The sequence below is a fragment of the Poecilia mexicana genome, unplaced genomic scaffold (assembly GCF_051168715.1).
Source record: "Poecilia mexicana isolate PSO_F unplaced genomic scaffold, ASM5116871v1 scaffold_14, whole genome shotgun sequence".
Classification (NCBI taxonomy): Eukaryota; Metazoa; Chordata; class Actinopteri; order Cyprinodontiformes; family Poeciliidae; genus Poecilia; species Poecilia mexicana.
Genome location: NW_028263383.1, coordinates 26,105,924 through 26,130,146, shown reverse-complemented (window position 1 = coordinate 26,130,146; position 24,223 = coordinate 26,105,924). Strand labels below are relative to the sequence as shown.

The 24,223-nt window shown below is 41.8% G+C and overlaps 1 protein-coding gene across 1 annotated transcript in view; it reads left to right on the top strand.

The window, feature by feature from the left end:
• The window catches only part of pknox2 (pbx/knotted 1 homeobox 2), a 34,383-nt gene that overhangs the window by 1,665 nt on the left and 8,495 nt on the right, over window positions 1-24,223 (top strand). The window contains exons 2-6 of the mRNA XM_014986063.2: window positions 2,261-2,397; window positions 18,196-18,367; window positions 19,359-19,544; window positions 19,682-19,817; window positions 21,495-21,592. Coding sequence (XP_014841549.1) covers window positions 2,261-2,397; window positions 18,196-18,367; window positions 19,359-19,544; window positions 19,682-19,817; window positions 21,495-21,592 — 729 coding nt within the window. The remainder of the gene's footprint in view (window positions 1-2,260; window positions 2,398-18,195; window positions 18,368-19,358; window positions 19,545-19,681; window positions 19,818-21,494; window positions 21,593-24,223) is intronic.

Genomic DNA, 24,223 nt, shown 5'->3' with positions numbered 1-24,223 from the left:
AGAAGTTAAGAGTGGGATTAACAAAGAGTTAGTTCACACAACATTAAGATATTTGTAAAGTCTCATTTCACAATCCCATTAGATTAGAGTTTAGCAATCGCTTTGGGAAAACTAAGATTCCCACTTTTTCTACTTTCAAATAAATAATAATAATAAAAATAACCCACAGAAGTACAAATTAAATAATCTTTAATCAGTGTAGCATAGTCAGTTTTACTTCTGTAAAACATGTTTCATTCTGCAGAATGCATGTGACATGAGTAAGTAATGATTACAGTTACATTGCAACCTAATGCAGACATAAGGGTTTATATAACCCTTACATAAGCCCCAGTGGGAAATCTTTAAAACTGAAATTGTTTTGAAATGACCGATAATAACAAAAACAAAAATCCTGTACTAGTTTTGCAATGGTATTCCACACAGTAAACAGAATAATAAAAGCATATGTCTACCTATAAGTTCTCCAGTCTCCCCTCACGCACCCCGCCAGATGTTTAAAAATTGGACAGAGACGGGAGTTTCAACAGGACAACAATTTCAAACACACGTGAAACTAGTTTTTTAAGTAGACAACAAAGGATAACCTTTAGCTTCTAGAACTTCAGTCTTAGTTTTTTTTTTTTTTTTATTAAAAATTAGCTGACTGATGATAATTACAGTCATATCAGTCATGTTATGACGGGGTCTGTAACACAATGCCCACTCATTTCAGTGAGTTCTGCCATTTCTAATTAAAATAGTCGAATATGTCGCCAGAAACATGCTAACGGTTTCAAAACGCGCACGAGTCACCTGAATGTTTGTTTTAAATAATTCAAATCTTGTGTGGATTTGAGTAATCTGTGCCCCAAATGTAAAATTATACATTGTATTTAGAAAAATACACCCCCTCAAAATATTATGTCTTTTGTGCCAATCATGAATGAATGGAAGTATCTGAAGAGACAAGTAGAAATCCTGTGGAAATTATGGAGGCTGCTGGATAATGCAGGAAGGCCTAAATTTGAAACAAACCGCCACCTTGAAATAGATGCGCGCCCTGAAGCGCCGTGCCGAAGGTCCGGCGGCTGCACCGCGCGGCGTCCTCCTCTGATCGCCTATTATTTCCTCCTCGTCCGCATTCCGGTGTCGCCCGGAGGATTAGTGCCAGGGGGAGAGGTCCAGAGCGGCAGCACAGGCGCACTCCACGAATGCAAATGAGAACTAGTTAAGTGTGAAGAAGGTAATTTATTTCCCATTTGTTGTTGGGATTAAGACTTGAAGCTTCCTGCTACCTCAGTCTGACTCAAAAAAAAAAAAAAAGAAGAAGAAAACAGGGGGATGGGAGACGTTAGACCCATTTCCATGGAGTGATTGATGGAGAGAGAGAGGAAAGCGGGGTATGCAGTGGACTCGGTTTGGAGGACTTGGTCGCTGACTTATCAAGCCCTCAGAAAAAAAAGTAACGTGAAAGGCAGGAAGCGGTTTGTTACGTTATTTATGCTGAATGATGAGTTTCCACACCAAAAGTCGGAACCACGTTTAATGTCGGTTTAATAAGCGCCGGTCCGACTTGAGCAGTTTTTCTCTAGTTACTTTGCACAACTTGATTATATTTTCACATTAACATTAAAACTGACAATAAAGCTGAGACGACTGACGTGAACTGAAACCTGGATGGGAGTATCCATGGTCCCCCAGGATGAATCGCAGCCTTTTGACAAAATAAACAGTTTTATTCTGAATTAATCTGTTTGTTTGTTTTTTGTTTTGTTTTTTTACCCCAAATGGAATCAAATCAAATGATAAAGCATTGAATTTGAGTGAATGTCACTGAAATAATTATCTGATTAATTGACGGTGCATAGGAGAATCAACCGATTGAAGGAAATGCTTTTACGGTAGTGATATGGCGCAGTAAGGTACCATGGTATATTAATCTACTATTATACAGTAATGTTATTTTCCTCTTTATTTTCCTAAAGTTACTTTTTTTTTTTTTTTTTTTGCTTTTGGGTCCAAACTCGTTGTTTTCTCTCAGCACATTAAAGGCCTCTTTAGTTTTCCACTGCCCTTTGCACCAATCTGTGGTGCCGTTTTGGCGAAACGGGGACCAGTAATGAAGCTGTTGTGTTCTGTCATTTACTAAATGGAAGCAGAATATTGTTTCCCAGCTCTGACTCTGACTGATCAGCACCCAAACACTTTGTGGGAGTTCTAAGTTCAAATCGTCATTAACTTTGTGGGCTTTTTTTTTTTTTTTGTCTCTTGTTGCCAGATGACGGGCACAACTCAGCAGAACTCCAAGACCCCACAGGTCCATATCCCAGCAGCCTCTGCAGCAGGAAATAACTCTGTCAGTGTGACCCTTGACCCCCAGGCCCAGCTTGAGTCTGATAAGAGAGCTGTTTACAGGTAAGTAAAAAAAAATTGTACTAATTACATCATTGTTGCATAAGAACTTCTCCTTGAGTTTTTTCCTTCATACCTTTAAAGTCTGACCCATCAGATTCCTGTAATGCTCTGTGATGTTAAACAGTTTGAGGAGCTTCTTGTTAGTAAATGTCAGGACGTGTTTGCTTCTCGTCCGTTCTGAGCAGGCTTTGTCGTAAAAACGTCTAAAGCTGTACCCGAAAGGTTTCTTTTTAATTACCTCTTGGTGTGATTCATAAACAAAATAGTGCTTTCGGCGATTAAGGGAGGCCCAGTTCCTCCTGGGTTTATAACTTCCAAGAGGAAAGAAAGTATTCTGCGCCAGCAGAAGAATGCACTGGGAGAAGGAGCTCTGGTTATTTGACTGGACCAGTATTTCCAGTGAAAGCTAAAAGAAGCTAAAACATTTTTTTAAACTAGTCTGGTAAAAAAAAAAAAAATAATAAAATGGAAAAAAACAAAGTAAAATCTGATCTGAGACTTTTCAGTAGTCAAACAGAATTTGTTTTACAGATATCTGAGATCAACATTGTGAAATGAATTTATTTCTCTTTCACGCCAACAGCCATTTTCAAAGGTAAGGATTACTCTCCAGATCACAGAGGTCTTATGAAACATTCTGACTTTGGAAAAGCATCAGGAATGAAATGATTAAGACATTTTAGTTTTAGTAGATTTCACCATTGTCACCATTTTATTTTAAAGACCTAACATGTCCCATCCGATTACAGGGAATTAACTTAAGCAGTAAAAAAAAAAGTACCTGATGGTTCTCTGTGAATTACAAGACACATGATGATGAGGTTTTGGTTAAACTGTGATTTTTTAAAAATTTTATTTTATTTTATTTTTTAAGCAGCCGTTGTGTCACGCTGCACATCCGTTAAATCCACTGTCATGTTTGTCACATTTAATCTTGATGATAACAAAACTTATCTTAGTCAGCAGTGGTAGTCTTACTACGCCATTTACTGTCCTTTTTATGCCGCATGCATTCAAATATAGATGTTCAAATGTTGAATTTGCAGAATCTGAAGATAGGTATTAATTAAATTGCAAAAAATAAATTTTCCAAAGACTCTGCTTCAGTCACAGTAAGTCTAAAAACTATCTTTACTGTCCAAAAAAAAAAAAAAATCTAGAATTATTTTGAAAATAGAAACTATCCGGAGGATTCACTTTATGTCTTTATGGATATAAACCGCTCACGCTCTGCAACAGTTCTCTATCTCATGATAGGTGCTCGAAACGTGCGCAGCATTTCTGCAAAACAGTGATTATCTGCAAATGTGGGAGCCGCTGTGTTCTCATTTCTATTGTCGGTCTTATAAAACACCGTCATGAAGCCAACGCTTGATTTGAAAACGTTATTTTTGCTGGGATCTAAATGAGGCGACATATGTGAGATATAATTATCATAACATACAAAAGCTTTGCATTTATTTATTCGTTTATTTGCTGCATTAATTATAGCCAGGGAAGGTGGAAAGTGAAAGCTGCAGGGAGTAACAGAAAGTTAGAACTGTCCTTTCTGTCTATTTTAACTAGTTCTGGTATCGGATTTATTGCTCGGAAACGTCCAATTAACATCTACATACTGATTTATTTCTAAGGCATAATTATTGAAATAAAGCTTTGATAGTCATTCATAATAATCAGTCATTTTTGAAAGTTTGGGATTTTTCGAGTTTCTAAATAAATCTGAGAGAGCTGCATGCTGCTAGCCTCTGTGGCTTCACACACTGAAGCTTTCATGTTGTCCTGCATGCATGCATGTGTGTGTGTGTGAGTGTGTGTGCGTGTGTGCGTGTGTGTGTGTGTGTGTGTGGGTGAGAGAGCGAGAGAGAGAGAGGGGTGGGAGTCTTTTAGCAGTTCAAACACATACACAGTACCTTGTTCAAGGATTCAGACCCTTCAGAGAGAATCTCTCAACACCAGTTTTCAAATCCTGCCACAGATTGTGAGGTGGATTGAAGACTTTAACTTTGACTGGGCCGTTCTAGCGCGGGTTTATGCTTTGATCTGGTTGGAGGGTTTGGCTCATTGTCCTGCTAGAAGGTGAACCTGCGCCTCAGTATTCTGCAACCCGTGTTCAGCTCCATCCATCTTCCCCACAGCGTGACGCTGCCAGCAGTTAGTTTTCCAGCACAACAAAAAGGTAATATTTTTCCCTCATTTACCCAAATTACACATTTCTGTCACATTTGACGTCATTTTTTTTCCCTCCGACGTTCTCAAATAAACAGCCGAGGCCTTCGGGTTTGGATCCGTACTGAGATCACACCCCTCACAGACAGACACTAACTGCTGGTGATTTGTGGGAGCTGCGTACAAATGCACGCCGCACTTTTAAGCTTTGACTTTGTGAAAAAGTAATAAATGATGAGTCATTCAACTTCCACTTCCAAACAGAATAGAATCGAGTTTAGAGATAGCAGCAGTGCAACGAAATGTGAAAAATGTTCAAGGGTTGTGATTATTGTTCAAAACGCTGTATGTCAGGATAGTTAGCAGCTCTGAGCCGCTCTCAGCGTGTTCATGGCTGTAGCTCCTCTACGTCTCTGTGTTGATAGATTTTCTTCTTCCCTGCAGCTTCGCGTTTTCCTCAGTTATCTCTGGGTTGGAGTGAATTCAAGTCTTTGATTCTGAACCAGATCAGGCAGGTGCAAACACGACGGAAAAACACTGAATAAATTAACAGTTAGAGCTTCCTCTAATCTTGTAAATCATATCATGTAAAGTTCATTTCTTGATAGACATTGAGGGAATTTCATGTCTTCTCTTTTACCCTAAAAGCACTAAATGTTGTTCAGATGTTACCCCAGCTCAAGGTTTCAACTTGTATTTACTTGTATGAAGCGAACTAGTGTGAAGGTTAAGCTTGTACAAAAAAAATAAATAAATAAATAAAAAAAGCCACAGGCCCGAAGCACTAGAGATTGAACCCAAATCGTATCTGCTACAGCAAGAAGGAGAGACATTTGAGGTTACATTTATTTTACCTTTACTTCACAAAAAGCCCCAAAGTTTCCATTCTTGTTCGGTGGAAAAAGACAAAAAAAAAAAAAAATGGCTGCTGGGCGAGTCTCAAAACACAACCGCCTCCTTCTGCTTTCAGCTTATCACTACAATATTGATGTGCCTTCATAATGAGATTGCATTACCTATTTATGAAGTGAAATATTCAAATACACAGACATGTCTAAAAGCCCGGCCGCCGCCCCCTCCCCCGATGGAGTCAGCAAACTAGCAGCCAACTGGATCTGTGGAGGGCGCCGTGCGCTCCCTGCCGTCCTGGAGCTCCCAGCCAGCAGTTTGCCATCTGCCTCAGCTCCTCGGGTGCAGCCCGCAGGTATCCGCCACCGCCTTCTGAGGAGGTGAGAGCTTCCACGCTTCGACCCGAGGCGAGCCACCGCGAAGTCCTGAGCCGCTCCCGCGGGAGACGAGGCGGGCTTTGATGTGAGCAGCCATGTTTGAAGCAGCTCCTGGTGGTGCCGGTGGAGGCAGCTCCTCTTCCTCCTCCATGTACCCGTTCTGGCTGGCTGCCGTCCTCCTTCTCCACCCGTTCAGGAAACCGCATCGCAAAGGATAAGCCTTATGATGGCGACGAGAACAACACGGACGTTTAAAGGGGCGCCGTTTGAGGTTTTTTTTTTTTCTTTACTCGTCTGAGATATGGTAAAATAAACAAGCAGGTGAATAATAAAAAGAGTAATGACTAAATAAACAGCTAAGCCAAAGTTGCTTTGAAGTTATCCATGTTAAAGTCATGATTTTTATCCAGATGTAAAGAAATATACAATTATTTTAATCCTTGTTTTGTTACCATTTAAATGTTTTTATTTTCTGTCTTAACCATAATTACTGATTGAAAAAAACAACAACAACTCAGTTCAAATTTAACACGCATTAAGGTCCGTTGAGCACATTTGAGAGCAAAGACAAACGTTACACTTGTAGGATGTTGGCCCATTTACAGATCCGGTCATTGTCTTCATGCGGTGAGACACCTGCACACCAAGACAACGTCCTGATTGTTGCAGCTCATTCACTGCGAAGGAAGTTGTGAAGTCGCTACATTCAGCACTCATCATGTGCGTTTTTCTTCGCCGCCTTGAGCCAAAACGAGCTCCGATGATGATCCGACTTCTTTACTGTCATAATTACATCAAAAACCGATGGAGAGTCCTGGAACCTACCAGGATGCGGTTTTGGGATGCGGTCATCATGGTCTTATCGCGGTCTGCAGAAAATACGGGGGGGGGGGGGTTTCCGCGCCTCCACCGTTAGTGTCTGCTTTTCTAAGTATGAGGAAACATTTTTTGCTCCTCATCACGGGCTGCGACCATGCTGCTCCTAGGACCCCAGTAAGCTGCCACAGTTCCAGTAGAGAGTTGTTCATGCCTAAAAACCCTCTCATGTTCTCTTATGGGTAATTAAGAGCAAGCTCAGCATGTCTCGGAACGGCTCGCTAAACCTCGCTGAAACCCCGCAAAGACCACTCAGGCAGGGCTTTTTTGTTGTTGTTTTTTTTAACACCATAACGACGTCCTCATCCGGTCCTGTAGAGCTCATGATTGGTTTATGGCATCTTTAAACTGACTCTGGGATAAACCTGCTGGGCTGAGAGCAAATGTTGGAAGAATTAGTAAAATCAAAATAATAAAAAGACGAAACCCTCCTTCCCCCCCAAAAAACAGAGAGAAACATCATAGAGATAATGAAGTGATAAAAAACACTTTAATGATGTAAGACATAATTAAACTAATAAAACTGTAATAAAATGAAAAGAAATTATCGATGAATATTTGTACATATTTTTTTGTGTTTTGCCATCCTCCAGCATTTTTACATATGATGTTTAGATGTTTGTTCTGGTTGTTTTTGTTTATTCCCTCTCTCTCTCTTTTCTCCCCCATACTTTAGATATCAGTTCTTTTTGTGGAGTTTCTTATTATTTCATGGTCCTCATCAGAGATCATATTTATGTTAATTATGCTTGTGCGCACCATGAGCGCTGGGATTTGTGGATCTATTCTTGGCGGTGGAAATTACTTGAAAACACTTGATAGGACTCAATAAGAAGAGGAAGACATGCTGACTTTTTATTTTTTCCTAACATCACATCCCTCTCCCCCCATATGTTCTTTAGGATTTTAATATTTTCACTATAATTAATTAGAGCACAGACTTTTGTTTCTTCTTTTTTTTTTTTTGAAAAGTTAGGACGATCTTACTTCAACTGAAGTCTTAATTCAGTTCAGATTGAATCTAATATGTGTTGCTTTTAACCCTTCATGTAATGTTGGCTTTTTGTCCCTACTGTCCGAAAACAGGACGAGTAGAGAGAGTATTGTTGTAACAGAGTTTTTTGTCAGGTTATTTTTCTTGAAATACACATTTGTAGAGGAAAAAATGCATTTGTGTGTAGATCAGCAGAGTTTATCATGTATATGTCACTTTGTTTTTGATTTGAAGAAAAAAAAATAACGTGTCTACTTGGTTTAAAGGAACCCAGACTGAAGTTGCCCCAAATAATACTTAAATATGAAGCAGACAGCGACTGACTGCTGCAGCAGGTTTTAATCTCCAGGGTACAATGCCTTATTGATGCTTGAAACTCAAAACCAAAGTCCACAGCAGAATGAGCTGTTTAGTTTTGGCATTTGGCAGCCAGATTTTTCCTACAAATGTGGCACCATTTAAATGGAAATAAACACGATTTCTGATAGTTTGTAGTTTCCTGCCGAGAAGCATTGCCGCGATAAAGAAAACGTCGACCGAACACAAATCCACTTCCTTCACGCAGGTGATTTTGATCCGATACGATTGAGATAAGAGCTGAGACTGAGAAATCCTCTGGCATTAAAATATTAATATCAGGAAATCGTCTGAACTGCAGCAACGTGCCAGCTGCGTTGCCGAGACTTCAGCTGCCTGAATGCGGTGGAGAAAAGACACAGATCTGCGTTCGTCACGCGACGAGTTGGAGCAGTTCGCTGTCAGGCACGATTCAAACTAAGAGTGCAAATGAGAGCAAACAGCAGGATGCAGTGTGTTGGAGCTCGCAAGAAAAGGTAAAGCCAGATGACAGCCAATGAGTGCGCTCCAGCTCTTGCTGCCTTTGGGGCCTTTTTGTCACAGAAAGCACAGCTGTTGCTGCAGAGTGACTAATCCTAAAGCTGCTCTGATTTTTATCTCAGGTAGTTCTGTGAAAGAAAATGATCCGTGTTCTGATTCCTGACTACAATTATGGCAGTAATCTTCCCTTTGCTGGAGAAAGCGACCCCTTTCGGCTCTTATCTACATGCGGCGGCGCTGATTTATGTTTCTGCTGGTGGATGCTCACCGCTGATAGGCCCATTACCGGATCTGACTTTACGTGACTGTCCTGTGTCACATGCTTGTCATCGTATTGCGTTGAGTTGCGAAGAACCTGAAAAAGGGACGCGGCGTTTTAGTTGTCAATACAATGACGCTCGTTGAGGTCCGAGGGGATATTCTTTCGCCACTCAGTAAAAAAAAGGTTTTAATTAAAAACAAAAATGGTGTCGGCTGCCATGGCGACGGCTGTGCATGTGGTATACAGCTGAGACAGAGCGAGAGAAAAGAAGATTACAAATGGCTTTGAGTTGCTCTTCACGTCTTCTTCTTCTTCTTCTTCTGCCTCTTCTTCTTCTGCCTCTTCTTCACCAAGAGCGTTATTTTCTCTTGGCTGTGGCAAAACTCTAGCTTAAATTAACGACAAAAACAGGACTGCCTTATTTGCAGAACGTTGTGTCACAGTTGCCAAATTGGATAAAATATTTCTTAAAGAAACGAAACTGTTTCTAGATTTATATCCAGGGAGGGATATTTTGATGTATCAAAACATCAGAAAATTCCTCCGCTTTAAATTATATTCGATAGAAGTCAGATAAGAAATAAGGGCACTACTAACACTTTTGTGATTCCTGCTCATCTGGCATCAGAACAACCTGGTTGACATGAATCAAAGCAGTTGAAGATGCACATCACTAGCTATAGCGGCTAATAGGCACCGTCCTATCCAGTAATGTACGTCTATGGTCCTCACTGTGGTCGGAGGACTTTTGCTGTGGCAACACAGGATGAGTCCTGCGTTTACTAGCAACTCTGGAGAAAGTGAGATGACAATGAACTTAGGAATTATCACCACCAATCGTCAATCTGCCAATCACATGACAGCAACTCAGTGCATTAAGGTATTTGGAGATTAAGGGAAACCGACTTCCTGAAGTTAAGACGAAGCGTCAGAATGCTGAACAAGGTGATCTCAGTAAAACTGCAGACGTTTTCCACTAGACCACCTCTGACCCTTACGCTCTCGCTCCGCTTCGACCAGATGCGTTTTCCACTAGCAAATCCGGCATGGCTCAGCCCGGCTGTTCTCAGACTTTACAAACCTACTTCAGGGGTAGAACTAGCAGGACCGAGCGGGGTATGGCACCGACACCATTTGGTCTACAGGTGACCGCATTCACTGATTGACTCGTGCTTTACGACATCACTGAAAACTGCAAACGACACTAGCATTTAATGTTTACTTTAAAAGCTCACTACCGAACCGCACGTTAACCGATCACTGGAAAAGCGCCGCAGATGTGGGGCATGGTTGATGGTGCCAGGCAGGCAGACTGGTTGGAGAGTTTCACAAACTGCTGCTCTTGATGGGATTTATTCTTTCATTTTGAACACCAGATCCAGTTTACACCGTAAATTCCTCTGTGGACCCGCATGATACTAATGGAGGTCTTATTCGTGACCGGCTTATCACTAAGTTTTGGCAGTAAACAAGCAGTAATTACACAGTGACATATCCACCACACCTGTTACAATCTGATCCCCAGGTCAGTCGTCTGGCATGGAAAAGAAGGGTGAAGAATAAACGCCGCACACGTAGAGAGCAAAAGCTAAACGCGCCTCGTCTTGCTGCTACTGTCACATTTAAACTGGACTTCATCTCCTGCTCCCACAGTAGGTAGGATGATGTAAGGAGGCACAAATAGCTGCTGTGTCGTTTCTATAGACGCTCGGATCTGTCAGCCTTCCTGGATCAGCGCCGTGCCTATATGGAGGCAGAAGGCTGTTCGCATGAAAGAAGTCAACATCCCTGCCATTTTTCTAAGAATCATTTTTCCTCAGGAAGTCGGCGGCTGAGGCTTTAATGTTTCTTTTCACTAATTGCTGGAATGCCAGCTTTATGATGAGATGTGTGGTTTCCTCTCTCTCTCTCTGGCTGCTTTGTTATTAACAGCTGAGTGTTTGTGTGATAGGGTGATTAGCCTAATGAGTTGTGGCATTTACTGTAAAGATCCTTCTGGATTCTCTGCATCTCATTAAATAGGCGGAGAGGGCTCTCGATTTTTATATCTTTTTTTGCAGGTTGCGGATGTAACGCTCTCCGCGGCTCGGAGACAGAAATATGCGTTTAATTGAAAGAGACGCGAGCCTCCGCTCCGTTTCAAACAGAAGCGTCCTTGTGACTTCACAAGCTTTGACTTGGAAGAACTTTCTTTACCAGAACCCCCCCCACCCCACCCCCCCACCCCCCACCCCCCAAAAAAAACAACAAACTCCTTTAACAGGACAACTTTGCCGTTTGTCTCCCTCAGATGAAGATCAACAATAAACAGCACCGTGAGAGTGCTTTTCGTGTCATCTTCTTGTAAGAAGTCTAATGTAGCATGTTGTACTAAATCAGCAGGAAGAACAGATGTAGGATTTCGGGGTTTCTTTCTGCCACATGCACATTTTTAGTTATTTTTAAAAGCCAAAGAACAATAATGAAATACGCAGAAATTTGAAGTTCTATTACCCAACACAAGTAAACACGTTTAATTCCATGGATCCAAGGACGTCGTCCAGAAGGTTTTGGGGCTTGGCAGTGTGTTCACGGGTCTCTGTAACGCACCATAAAGTCTGTTTATCCTCGGTGCCAAAATGCATGAATGCGTCCTCCTACAGCGAGCTGTTCAGGCCGTCTGATGGGCTTGAAAAAATAAAAATAAAAAAAAAGGCCGTGCCTCTTTCCATTTCACAGGTCAGCATGTGTTGGTGCTCAGCGGTTCCTGGATGCAGGAAACTGTGTCAGAGCTCAAGTGGTTTTATTGGCTGTTTCTGTTGGATACTTATTTTTACGAGTTTCTTTTATGGTTGACTTTAGATGAGAACAAAGTTCAAGATATATTTTTCTTTTACTAGTTGGTGCTTTTTTTGCCCCCCGATGACTTAAACAAACAACTAATTGTTCCTACATTGAATTGGTTTTTCATTAGACCAGAAAAACAAAACAAAACAACAAACTTTCTTTCTTTAGCTGTTGCCAACAAATTTCCAAATGTGTGCAATTATTTTCACTCTTAACTGACAGACAGGTTAGGTGGCTGTTAAAAAGAAAAGCAGCTAAGGAAACTGCATTGTTAGAAACAAAAAACATCAGATTAGGACAGCGCATTAGAATAAAACATGAGTCTAAAATAATAAAAGTAGTCAAACGGAAATAGGAATTATTCAGTGCTCGGGGTTATTTAAATGTGTGTGTGTGCGTGTGTGTGTGTGTGTGTGTGTGTTCCTTTGTGCACTCTAACCCCGCACCTTTCCTCGAACACAGGGGTGTGTTTCAGACATGTAGCCCGGGGAAACAGGGGCCTTGTTGGGAGCAAACGCAGCTTGACTCCAGCAAATCTGGTTTCTAATACGCGGGCGTACAGCCGGCCTGATTAGACTGCTGCACGGTGGGGAGCGCAGACACAGAGACCTCCGGCTCGCACGCGTTCAAATAAACACATATTTTTTAAAGCGCTGCCCTCCATCTGTGCCCTCTTGGTGGTTTGCTAGGTTTCTGTAAACACTGGCAAATGCAATTTGCTCCGAAGATGACTGCGGTGATTTTCTTTTCTTTTTTATTCAAGCTTGTTTGCAGCAGCGCCTCGAATGAACAGGTTTATTATTCTTCACTGTGTTCAGAAAAGCCCTTAAATTAAATCCTACGTTAAAGGAGGATCCGGTTTGATCCCGGTTCTTCTCAGGATGCGGAAGGTTTAGGCGTGCAGAGCTGATCTCTGAATGCGTACATGCAGCACGCATGCAGTTATATGAAAGAAATAGCCTGTGAAAGCCTGCTTGTCTTCTGTCAGTATCTAGTATCAATTTTAGCAAAACTGAACAATTCAAGTAATAAAAGCAAACATGCTGACATACTTTAACAGTTTCTATAAATATAATAAAAAAATAAATCATATGGTGAATAGATTTGGCCACCCACATCTTTATTTCCAGTTAAAATGGTAGTTAAATCAGCCGCATAGTACGAGAGCGTCATTAGTTGTTTCTCAGTGGCTAATATCAATAAACATATATTTTTATATTAGCCAAGCAAGTTCACCCTCAAAGCAGACCGCACGATACCAACACAAGTTTTCAAAGACCTGAAGATACACCAGACTGCAGCCGGCCCTTGAGACGGCTAAAAGCTCAACCGCCACTAATCGGTGCGCTTCTGTGTGACGTCTGCATTCTTCTTCTGCACCTCTTTGGGTTTGTAAAGCGTTCACATAGAAGTCTGACTGCGGTCATTCGATAGCATGAACGACAAAGCCGAGGTAAAAAAATAAAAATAAAAAAGAAAGATTTATTTGAAAAATTGGAATTGAGAGTCAAAACCTGCCGTGTTACAAAACAAAAAGCGCGCCAGACAGTCCTAGAGAATGTAGATAAGGACTTCTGGGATGAAGTTTTCTAGAGAAATCTAAAATCGACATGTTTGGACAGCAAATCAAAAGCAACATAGAATCGGTACAGAACAATGAAGAATTCCACCATGTATCAGACACTGAAGGAAATCATAAGACAATCTGTAAAAAAAATAAATAAAAGAAAGAAAAAGAATAAGCTGGTGCAGAACTGGATGCTGCAAAATGACAAGGACTCAAAAGAAAAGGGGTAAATTCACCCAGGAAGGGCTACTAAATAATGGAAAGCTGTGGAATGATTCAAAGCCTCATCTCAGTGAGATGCTGCGATGTGACCTGAAACAGGCTGAAGACGCGAGAAACTGAAGAAATCTGAAAGTGAGGGAAACCTTACATGGACTAGATGGCTGCTCTGAGTCTGTTATTTCAGAAACACTGGCTGCAGTAGTGCAGTATGCTGTCCGAACCTTTCCTCAACTAGAATACAGATTTCTGTTGATTCCCTCCGTTAATTAAGATGGAAAGATGAAGTTTTGGTGTTTACCTGCAAACAAACAACTTTCTTTTACTTGGGACCAAACATGAGACAAACTGATGGAACCGAATAGTAATCTATGTCACTCTTTTTAGTTGCATATTTGTACATTTCCTTCTCCTTTCACTTCACATGTATGTCCTTTGTGTTGGTCTTCCACGTTAAGACGAACATCTTTTTGGGTTTGAACGCATTTCCGTACTACTTCATGCATCCCCTTCCAGAAACTCAGATTCACGACCACCAGCTGTTTCCTATAATCCACAGAATTCCCAGTTGTAACTCTGCTGGACATCTCGCCACTCGGCTGAACCTGAGCAATAAAACGGACGCCTGTTTCCGTCCTCTGACTCACTGACCACAAACCCGACGCTGCAAGCTCGCCCCACAGTTCTCAGCTCGGTCCGTACCGGCCTCTGATTCTGGGCTTTTTGCTGGTGACCCAGCGCGGAGCGGCGCGGTGCTGCAGGGTGGGAGGACCTGCCGTGCTGACTCCACTCACTGGGCGATCTGTAAATCGCTCTTTTATGGCCCTTGTAATGATCCCCCAGCCAGCAATATCCCCACCGTCGCACTGCAGATAGGACATGCCGTGCTCGCTTGTGAACACGGGGGGAGCGGAGGGGGGGTTTAGAAGATAGTGCAAGAGAGAGAGAATAAAAAGCACACATAATGTGACCACACAGTCACGCACACATGCAGTCCCATGTACGTAAAAAGAGACCTGCCTTTTCATACCCCATCTGTCTTAATCCTGACTGTGTAAAGGTCATAAGGAAGCACAAAGCAGAGGAGTTTCTACCTCATCCCTGGGTGGGTGAAAAGGAAAAATGTGAGCAATTTTCTTTCACTCCCGCCCAGACAGCACTGGAATTGCTTTATTTTTGACGTTTTCTTCAAAATGTAAAGTCGTGCAAAATTCCCCCAATCAGTTTTGCTGCGGGTTCTTTCGGTTTTCTGACAACTTCAGTTTTTGAATCTCAGAAATGCTCCAGTCTCGTTCCGCTCTAAGCTCAGTATGTGCGCTGAAGATGGAGACCGCGATGAACCGCAGTTTTTAATTCATCAACCTAAACCTTTAGCTGCAGTGAGACTTTGCTCAGTAGTTACAACAGAACATAATCAGATGGAGGCTTTAAATAATGTTTTATTTTTGCAACATGTTTCTTCCAACTTGAAAGCATTATTGTTGTTTCCAAGCAGATCAACTTGAATCCTACAGCTAATGATAGCATACAGAGTGCAAAAATGTAGACAGCTGTTGTTAAAAGGATCAGATCGATGTTGACCAGTAAAGATTTTAATGATTTAGAAGTGTGTATCTATTTTTTTTATTTATTATTTCAGTGTAAATACTAAGATAAATATCTCCTTTGTTACTCCTGGATTTGGAATTCAATATCTTTAGAGAGGTATTCATCTCATTTCTTAGTAGATGCAAAACATAAATCTATCAGGAGGATGAATAACTTTGGTCTTCACTACATGAGAGGCGAACTATGGCCTACCTTTTTCACACCTCTCTCTGTCTCCTCAAATACATTTTAGTGGTAAATATTCCTTAAGAGTAAGCGCACATGTTACACAACCCACCTACAGCAAGTGCGCCACATTTCTTTTTTATCTCTGCTATAAGGAGCCCGAAGCCTTCTGTCCGGTCTTACAGTCTGCCTTATGTTGCTGTTATCTAGGCGGATTTGCTTTGCCAAGTTTTGTCAGGCTGCACATATAGTTCTCGTCATCAAAACATTAACAAAGAGTTCCAGACTTTAACGGGACGCTGCGATGTCGTCCAGTGAAACAGCCGTAAACGCTGCTTCTCTGGTGATGAAGAGAAGTTGAAGGTCTGGGTAAACCCTGGTGAGAATAAATAATTCTGTGTCTTCCTTCTATCTCTGTTAGCTGCTAAAGCGAAAAGAAATGACATGTTAGGAAACGCCCTCAAAGCTAAGGTTACAGGACACTAGGGTCTAGGTAACGCCCTCTTTGAGGCGTAACTTAGATAAAGGCTAACAAAGGAGATCACAACCTCTTTTTGTCTGTTACCTCTTAAAGTTGGCAGCTCATAATGGACCAGCTGTATTTTGGTATTAATAAGTGGAATTCATGAATTCAGCTCACTGACTCCTCTGTAACCTCGTACATCAAGAACTCAGCCTGGAGAACGGATAATTCTCCACAAACCCCTGAATTTAAGACATCCACCAAAAGTTCCTTGAGATCTTAAAGGGCAGCTTACAAATTGACGAAATTTGTTCTGCTACAATTTTGCTCTTTATTATTAGCCAACTTTTAAACATTGCAGCTGGACACGACAGTCCCATATTAAAGGTTTACTCAGTGCGTCTCGACTCGGTTCTATGGGTTTTCCTCTAGGAACGGCTGCGTGGTACCAGCACGTTTTAGAACCTGCTTCGCTGGGGTTCTGCAACGTCAGAACACTATGAGTCTCTGATTGGCCAGGGAGTGAACTCTTACCTGTACTTCTCTTTTTTTTGGCTTTCATTGTTTTTAAAATCAGACTAGAAGTCGCAGACTGAGCCGACTGTCCAGCATAGCTTCCTTGTCCCCATAGTTACGTTGCAAGATGTGACCACAACGTTCAACGTCGTACTTTCTACTGTGCAGTTGGGTCTTTCTAACGTGCAGTCTCATTACAGCTGACTTTCTTTTAGGGCTAACCTCAACAACCCATTATTAATACTTATTCATTGTCAACATTTCCTTTACTTCCTTTGCTTGCAGCAGTTTGACACCCCTATACATTCCCCTTTTTAACTGTTTATGCTTTAGACATTTTAGTAGATTCAGATTGTTTGTCATGCTAGCACTTAAAGAACAGGTTAGCCTATTGCTGGGACTGACGGTACAAATCTTAAACGGATTTGCACATCATCCTGCTATCAGTTTTGGCCGCGTTTTTGCCTCTCTCCCAGCTGAGTACCGCGCTCTCTCCTGCAACACGAGCACAAACCCTAACACGCAGAAGGTAGAGGCCTTCCTTTCAGCACGTGGACCCCCTGTTTAGTATTCCTGCCATGCCTGTTCGGTGGAGCAGCATTAAATTGGGATCAGGCAGATTAGAGTATAATATAGACAACTATTAAAGGCTGCAAATGGGAGCCAGGGGTTAGAGTCTGAGCAGTGGCCTTGCCTAGCCATATGCTAAGCTGTGCAATTAGTGCTTCCACACACGTCTTTACAAATGATGCAAAGTAAAATAAAAAATACCAATGATGTTCAGAACAGGATCCTTTTTTTAAAAAAAAAAACAGCAGTCACTAAGTTAAAAGGGCAAATTTCAACAGAGGTCATCGTTACATCATTCGATCCGCAGTTAGTTCTTTTCAGCTTTATGGACGCTTAGTTCACCACATTATATATTATTCAGATCAACTGTTTATTCCAAATGCAATACAATCCCAATGAGATCTAGTGATGGACAGTGGAAGGAAGTCAGTTAATTATGTAATGCTAATGCTAATTGTTGAAATCGCTTTTAAGCGAAAAACAAACAACACAATCCATTCAAACAAGCCAGAAGGACTAACAATGAAATGAAGAACGATGAGGTTTGTATTTATTGGCATCAACATCTGCATTGGTAGGTGGTGCTGTAAATTCAAGTTCTTCCGCCGGATGAATTTTGTCATTTTATCTTTTTGAGTTGACATAAATCATAAGCTTCATGTGTCCTGGTTAGCTAAATTTTGCAGAAAATACCTATAGTTGATCAATTTGGATATAAAAGTTTCTGCCATGTAATCCCTATAGAGTGTTCATAAGTCACAATCTATCTCACGAAGCGCTGCGGAACATTTTCTGGACAATGATGCCACGACTCTGTCCTAAAAACAATAAATATTATGCGCTGCCATATAGCAGTTGGTAATTGCAAATTGCAATTACAAGTATTTTTAGAGGTAATTGTAACAAAATACAGTTACTTATACATTCCAATTAGATCACATGATGCTATTAAACGTATTTATGCGTTAATCCTAACTCTGGCTGGAGTGGGATTAACCTGAGTGTGTGAGACACAAAGCAGATGCAATCGGGTAATTCTGGTTCTGCTTTTATTGTGTTAAAAACAGGTAGCTTTAATCGTTTAGCAGCATCACATGCCCTGAGGAAAATCCTGAACATGTTAAGCAAGGTTCTGCTGGAGATCTTTGAAACGATATTGAAATGAATTGGATGTGATTGAATGACAGCACCTTCAAAGTGTCTCCTACATTCCCACCTTTAGCTTTTTGCAGGAGTGTCACTCACTTAGGATCGCTCAGACACTCTAATTGTCCATATCGCTTGGATGAATGTACAGCATTTCATTTGAACAGAAAACGACTGACATCGGCGAATAACATCAACACTTGAAATTTACTACTTTGTTTTCTGAAAAAGTTAAAATAAAATGTGAAAATCTTCATCAGGTGATAATGAATTGACGAATCGTTTTTTTTTTTTTTTTGTCTTGCTCTATTTGGTTTGCACTAAGTTCTTTTTTTTTCTCCCGCTCGTCTCCTTCAGACATCCGTTGTTCCCCCTGCTGGCTCTGCTGTTTGAGAAATGTGAACAGGCCACGCAGGGATCTGAATGCATCACGTCGGCCAGCTTCGACGTAGACATTGAAAACTTTGTTCACCAGCAAGAGCGAGAACACAAGCCTTTCTTCAGCGAGGATCCGGAGCTCGACAACTTGGTGGGTCAATGACCGAGGCAGGAAAACACTGAGTGCATAAAAGGTTGGGAGGTCTCTTGTCCACGTCCCTCTTCGGGTGTCCCCACAGATTTGCTGCCCGGGCTAAGCGTCGGGCTAATTTCTGGCATCTCCCCCTCCCTCCCTCCCCACACACACCGCCACACACGCACGCACACACACACACACACACACACACACACACACACACACACACACACACACACAAACACACTGCTTGCAATAGCCATGAAGAATTACAAATAAAAAGAGGATGCCTGCTGATCAAGAGAAATTGGATTTTAAATGGTCAGCCTTGTCATCACAGTACAGGAGGGCATGCTGACAAGTGCTGAACAGTCAATTAACCCTGCATCTGTGTGTTTCATGAGCCACTGGGTGTCAGCACCCTTCCCAGAGGGCACTAACTCTTCCACAGGGCAGTGATGCCACTCTGGGCCCTGCTGGCTGCCACAGGTACATGAGTTACCGGTCCCTTGATTAAGGGAGGGCAGTTTCATTAGCTCATTTATCTTCACCTTGGCAAAGCACTTTTCTGACCATTCTGTTGACCTTCAGTGGTGACTTTAGAGCAGAGTTTCACAGCGTGCCAAAACAGTCAACTTCAGTGTAAATATGGATATATTTAGCTTAAAATAATGTTAGAAGTCACCCGTTTAAGGAAATCAGTACCATACCTGCAAGTTTATTTGGCCAATATTATGGAATCGCTCAGGCTGAATGGGTAACTTTGCCTAGGCTCTAAGTAGGCAAAGGGTTGGCTCAGACTCAAATGCCCAAACCTATTTGATCACACTATGGAGGTCTTAGCCAGTAGGTCCACCAAGGACTGACTGAGAGTTTCAAAGATCCTCTTTTTCTCTAACTCGGTGGGCACTGCACTCCAGAACGTGGTGGAAAGAACTTGTGCCGACCGCAAACTTAACATGCACAAAAGTGACGTGGTTTGGCGTGTGCCTGTGTGTACTCTTAGATGGTGAAGGCTATCCAGGTATTACGGATCCACCTACTGGAGCTGGAGAAGGTCAATGAGCTCTGTAAGGACTTCTGCAATCGCTACATCACCTGCCTCAAGACCAAAATGCACAGCGACAACCTTTTGCGCAACGACCTCGGAGGGCCCTACTCTCCATCCCACACCAGTCTCAGCATGCAGCAGGTGAGTCTCGGCCAAACCTCGGAGCAGAGCTGTTTCCTCTGGGCATTCCTTGTCGCGTACCACCAGGTATGCTTTGCTCTGTGCTTTGCCCCGCACCACACTTGCTCACCATCATCTCCTTCTGCGATCCCCCCCAGGAACTAATTCAGACCTCCTCTCCATCCATGACCTCTGTCTCCAGTTCTGTTAACTCTTCAGGGATTGTGGTGCCCGCCGGAGGTCTGCAGCAAAGCAACGTCGCCATGACCACCATCAACTCACAAGTGGTATCAGGTTAGGATGTGATTGCACACCTGTGGCACAAACTTGACAGAGTTGAGATCAAGAACCGGAGGTTTGCCGAACTGCAAGTTAAAATGTGGAGGCCGGTTTTCATTTATGCCAAGGTTTGAAACTGCAAAAACATTTCACCATGGTATTGTCTGATCACAGATTACTTCACTATTCCCATGTTAACTAAGAAACTAATTTGACTGTTTGGAAATGTTTCCATCTGCAAAAATCAGAACAGTACTTGCGTACAGTATTGTGAAAAATACTGATAAAAAAAATGATCCCGCACCCCAACAAATTTGTTTCTGTTTTTATTTTTATTTTTTTGCTTTTTTGTCACAATAGAATCTCTGTTTGTCCCCTGGAAACATTCTAGTGGCTGATATGTATATATATATATATATATATATATATATATATATATATATATATATATATATATATATATATATATATATATATATATATAATTTTAAGAACCTTTTGCTATCCAGTTATTCATCAGTTAATCCAAAAATAGTTGATGTTATATGAGGTTAAAGGGCTGAGCTTTTCACAATTTGATTTTAGGAAGATTTCTTTCTTGTTCTTATTTTCTGCGGCAGATGAGTCCTTTGGTACAAATGATCAAGAGTTCACTAAAGTCATGCTGTTATATGCTCTAATATGGTTATGATATAATAATAGTAATTTACATGTTTGTCTCTTTGCAGCTTTTATTGTTGCAAAAAAGGCTTCAGTTCTTAACAAATGAAAAATCTCCAGAACTTTTTATCTGATTAATCATCACAGTAATTGACAGAAGAATTAATTACTAAAATAATCATTAGCTGCAGCCTGCTATAACAACAAAGAATGTTCACTTTGCTCTTTTCTCTCTGCAAAGGAAAATCCTGTTAAAAGGTGATGCGTTCTTGACCTGCTCAGTATGGGCTCTAATAGATTTTTCAGGAAGTACTCCACATGTCCCTCCCTCTAGTTGGGAGAGCATTATCGATGTGTCAGAAGAGTAAAACGTATCCGCAGCGATGCTCCGTTGCCACGTGTGCGCAAAGCCGCGTGGAACGATCCGAAGACGACTTGTTTGGAATAAATTAAGTCTGACACGCAAGCGGCTCCCGTAACCGCGGATACAAATCGATACGATCAAGTACATACCGTCTTCTAATGAGAAGCAATCAGCGGAACTGGCATGCCTTTTATTGCGGCCATAACTTTTATGTCTGTGTATGCTCGAGCGGGAGCTTGGCTTGCTGCTTGGCTCTTATAATGTCAGGCTTGTACAGTGAAATGTTAATCTTGCCCTCTGGAAATCCCTTTTAACCCAAAATAAATCAATGTGTTCGCCTTTGATCACTGCACACTGTAGAGCTCAAACAGACTGTGATAAGAGTCTCTTGATCAAGACTAATTAAGCCAGGAGCAAAAAAAAAACAAAACAGAAAGAAAAAAAAAAACAAGACACTCCACCTCCTTCTTCTTGTTTTGTCAGGGTTAAAGGACATTACGCCACCTTGGATTTAATCACTTGCTTTATTTATTTGCTGTGTTTTTTTTTGTTTTTTTTGATTGCGAGACCGACAAGCAGTTAATAAGCCTCCGGTGGTGGCGCGTGATGGGGGCTTCCAGTAGCTGTTGAGGCCACTTGATACTCACGGTGGCAAATTATCCCCTCAGGTGGAACCTTGTACCAGCCGGTTGCCATGGTGACATCGCAAGGGCAAGTGTTAACGCAGGCACTACCTCCAGGAACCATCCAGATTCAGAACTCGCAGGTAATGCCGTGTACACTGCGCGGTGCTTCGTCAAGCCTCCCACTGTTTTACAGTTTGACTTTTCAACGTGTCTCTTTATGTTTCACTGAACTCCCCTCCCCCCTCCATCTCGCCTCCCCCCCCCGCACACCTCAACCCGCTCGCTTTGTTCCTTTTCATTGTCTCTACCTGAATGTGCCCCCTGCTGCCAAACGAATGGAAATTGTTTGTTCTTCCTGATGTTTATCAGGCAGGATCATAAAAGACATTACGATCCTGTCAGGACTCATGGCTGAAAAGTCTAAGTGTGGACACTATGGAAGATATGCACATGTTGCAAAGGTATCACTTTAGCAGCTACTGTAGATGTACAGAAGAGTTTATTACAGAACATGTAGGGGCCGACATGTCCTTGCATATGCAACCTTTAGCATCACAGACTAAATGGTAAGTGTAAATTAATTTATAAAGCACCTTTCCGGTGATGCCAACCAATAATAATTCTATTATAAAATTTTACCAAGTTTTAAAAAACTTTAGCTGTTTCACCAGACTTGGGCTACTGGGTGAATCCTTCCTGACTGTATTCAGAGGTGGTGGGTCTCGATCAGCATGCCCAATTAAACTTTTTCACAGGATGTCGTCTTGCTTTATTGGGGAAAAGAGGGGCTTTGGTGTGACAGAGCAACACAACGTAGTTCATACATGACAAGTGGGAGGAAAATAATGAGTGGTGGGACTCTATTAACATTTTGAATTGAGGTCAGTTCACGGTTCTGTAATTAGTGGCAATTGGTTGCATTTTAATGGAAAAACACATGTCGTGTCGAGGATACAGCAAACATTTGCAAAAATAGGTTTTGGTCATATTATTCCTTTTTTGGTGAGATTCAAAGCGGTAAGAAGAACATTGGACGTCACCGTGGAAACGTGGGTGGCAGCATCATGCTGTGGTGAAGCTTTTTCTCAGGATGGACGGGGAAGCTGGGTGAAACTGACGAAAAGATGGATAATGCTACAAAGTATCGACTCAGGGGGCTATAGAGGCCTGCTACACTTTTCTGAGTTTTATTTATTTATTCATTTAAATTCTGCTTCTCAAATAGAAGCTACTTTGTTGTTTTGTGACCTAAAATCCCAGCAGAATCCATGAAACGCGGAAAACATCAAGAGGTAGGCAAGGAACGGTACTCCAAGGAGTTTCTGAAACAAGTTTAATTGTACATGCACTTCCGAGAATGCTTGCGTGTTCACAAAAGAGGATTCTGATTACAGAGTTAGCGACGTCAAATGCATCACAGAGTTACCTGTGTCGATGCATTAAAACCTGGAGCAGCGGTGTTGTATCTGCCGCAGTGCTGACTTAGATTTTCACACAGGTAATTCTGTGCTTGACAGTTATAGAAGAGCCCACTGGGTAACATCAGCCCTGCCAAAGCAGAGTGCTACATTTGTGCTGGGAATTGAACACCGCCCCACAGCTACTTTGCAGACAAGCCCCGGGTAATCACACTCTCGAGCTCAGTGCCGCCAATTAACTCGGCCTCCCTTTGCCCTGGAACGCATACATACCCTGGGCTAGGGAGGTTATCCAAGTGAAGCCCATCTGCTACTGTAATGAGTCTTGTTTTGTGTCACGACTATAAATGCGACGTGAAGTTGTACTCATTTGTAATAAGCGAAGTTCCCATATAATGCGTTGCACCGCCGGAGCACACGGATGATTGTTTAAGTTTGGACTTCACACACTTCCTAAGGCGCACATCAGTCCAGTTTAGTTTTTATTTATCGTGGATTTTATCCTGGTTGCCGATAAATGTCAAGTATTCATAATGCCTAGAATTTACAATATTAGGAAGCGTGCTGGGTTTTATTAATACTTCAATGCAGTTCAGTGTAGTTAACCAACATGACGTAAAGTTCCAACATGGCATTTTATAAACAGGGAGAATCCAGTTTGAGCCAAATCCAGTTCAAATCAGTTCACATGTGACCCAGTTACATACCCTGCAATTTGATTATAATGAAAATAAATCAGTTGATCCCATGAAGCCAGTTAGTCAAAAGTCGTCCTCGGTCATCCTATCGAGTCATTTTTAGGAGGACAAAGCTTCCATCCTGTCTGATGGAAAACAGACAGGTTAATAAAGTCTCAAGCAGCAACAGCTCCCATAACTCTGCGCGTGACAGAGGCGTACTTAAACCCATAATGGAACAGGCATTCCTTCTGGGGAGATAAAAAAAAAACAAAGAACAAACACATATGGCAAGGTAATAGCGACACAAATGCCAAACAATGCAGGAATTGAGAGTGGAAGGAAAAAAATAGCAGAGGGCAAGTATTAAGGAGTCTGAAAATTGAAAGATCAACCTCAGATTGCAGTAGAACGTCCAATGAATCTGTCTTGCTGAGCTGCGGTCAGATGGGTTCTGCACCGCTGAGAGGTCACTCAGAGAGGAAGAAGCAACAAAGATAAAACTAGATTACAGTTTCAGGTGAGCTAAAAGACAAGGACAACACTTTTTGTTGACATGTCCTGTGGTTCTATGACACTAAAGTTTAAGGCAACGACCATTGTTATGTTGGGAGGAAGAGGGCGGAAGCTTGTCCCTGATGTACTTCACAAAATAAATGGCATAATGATGACAGAA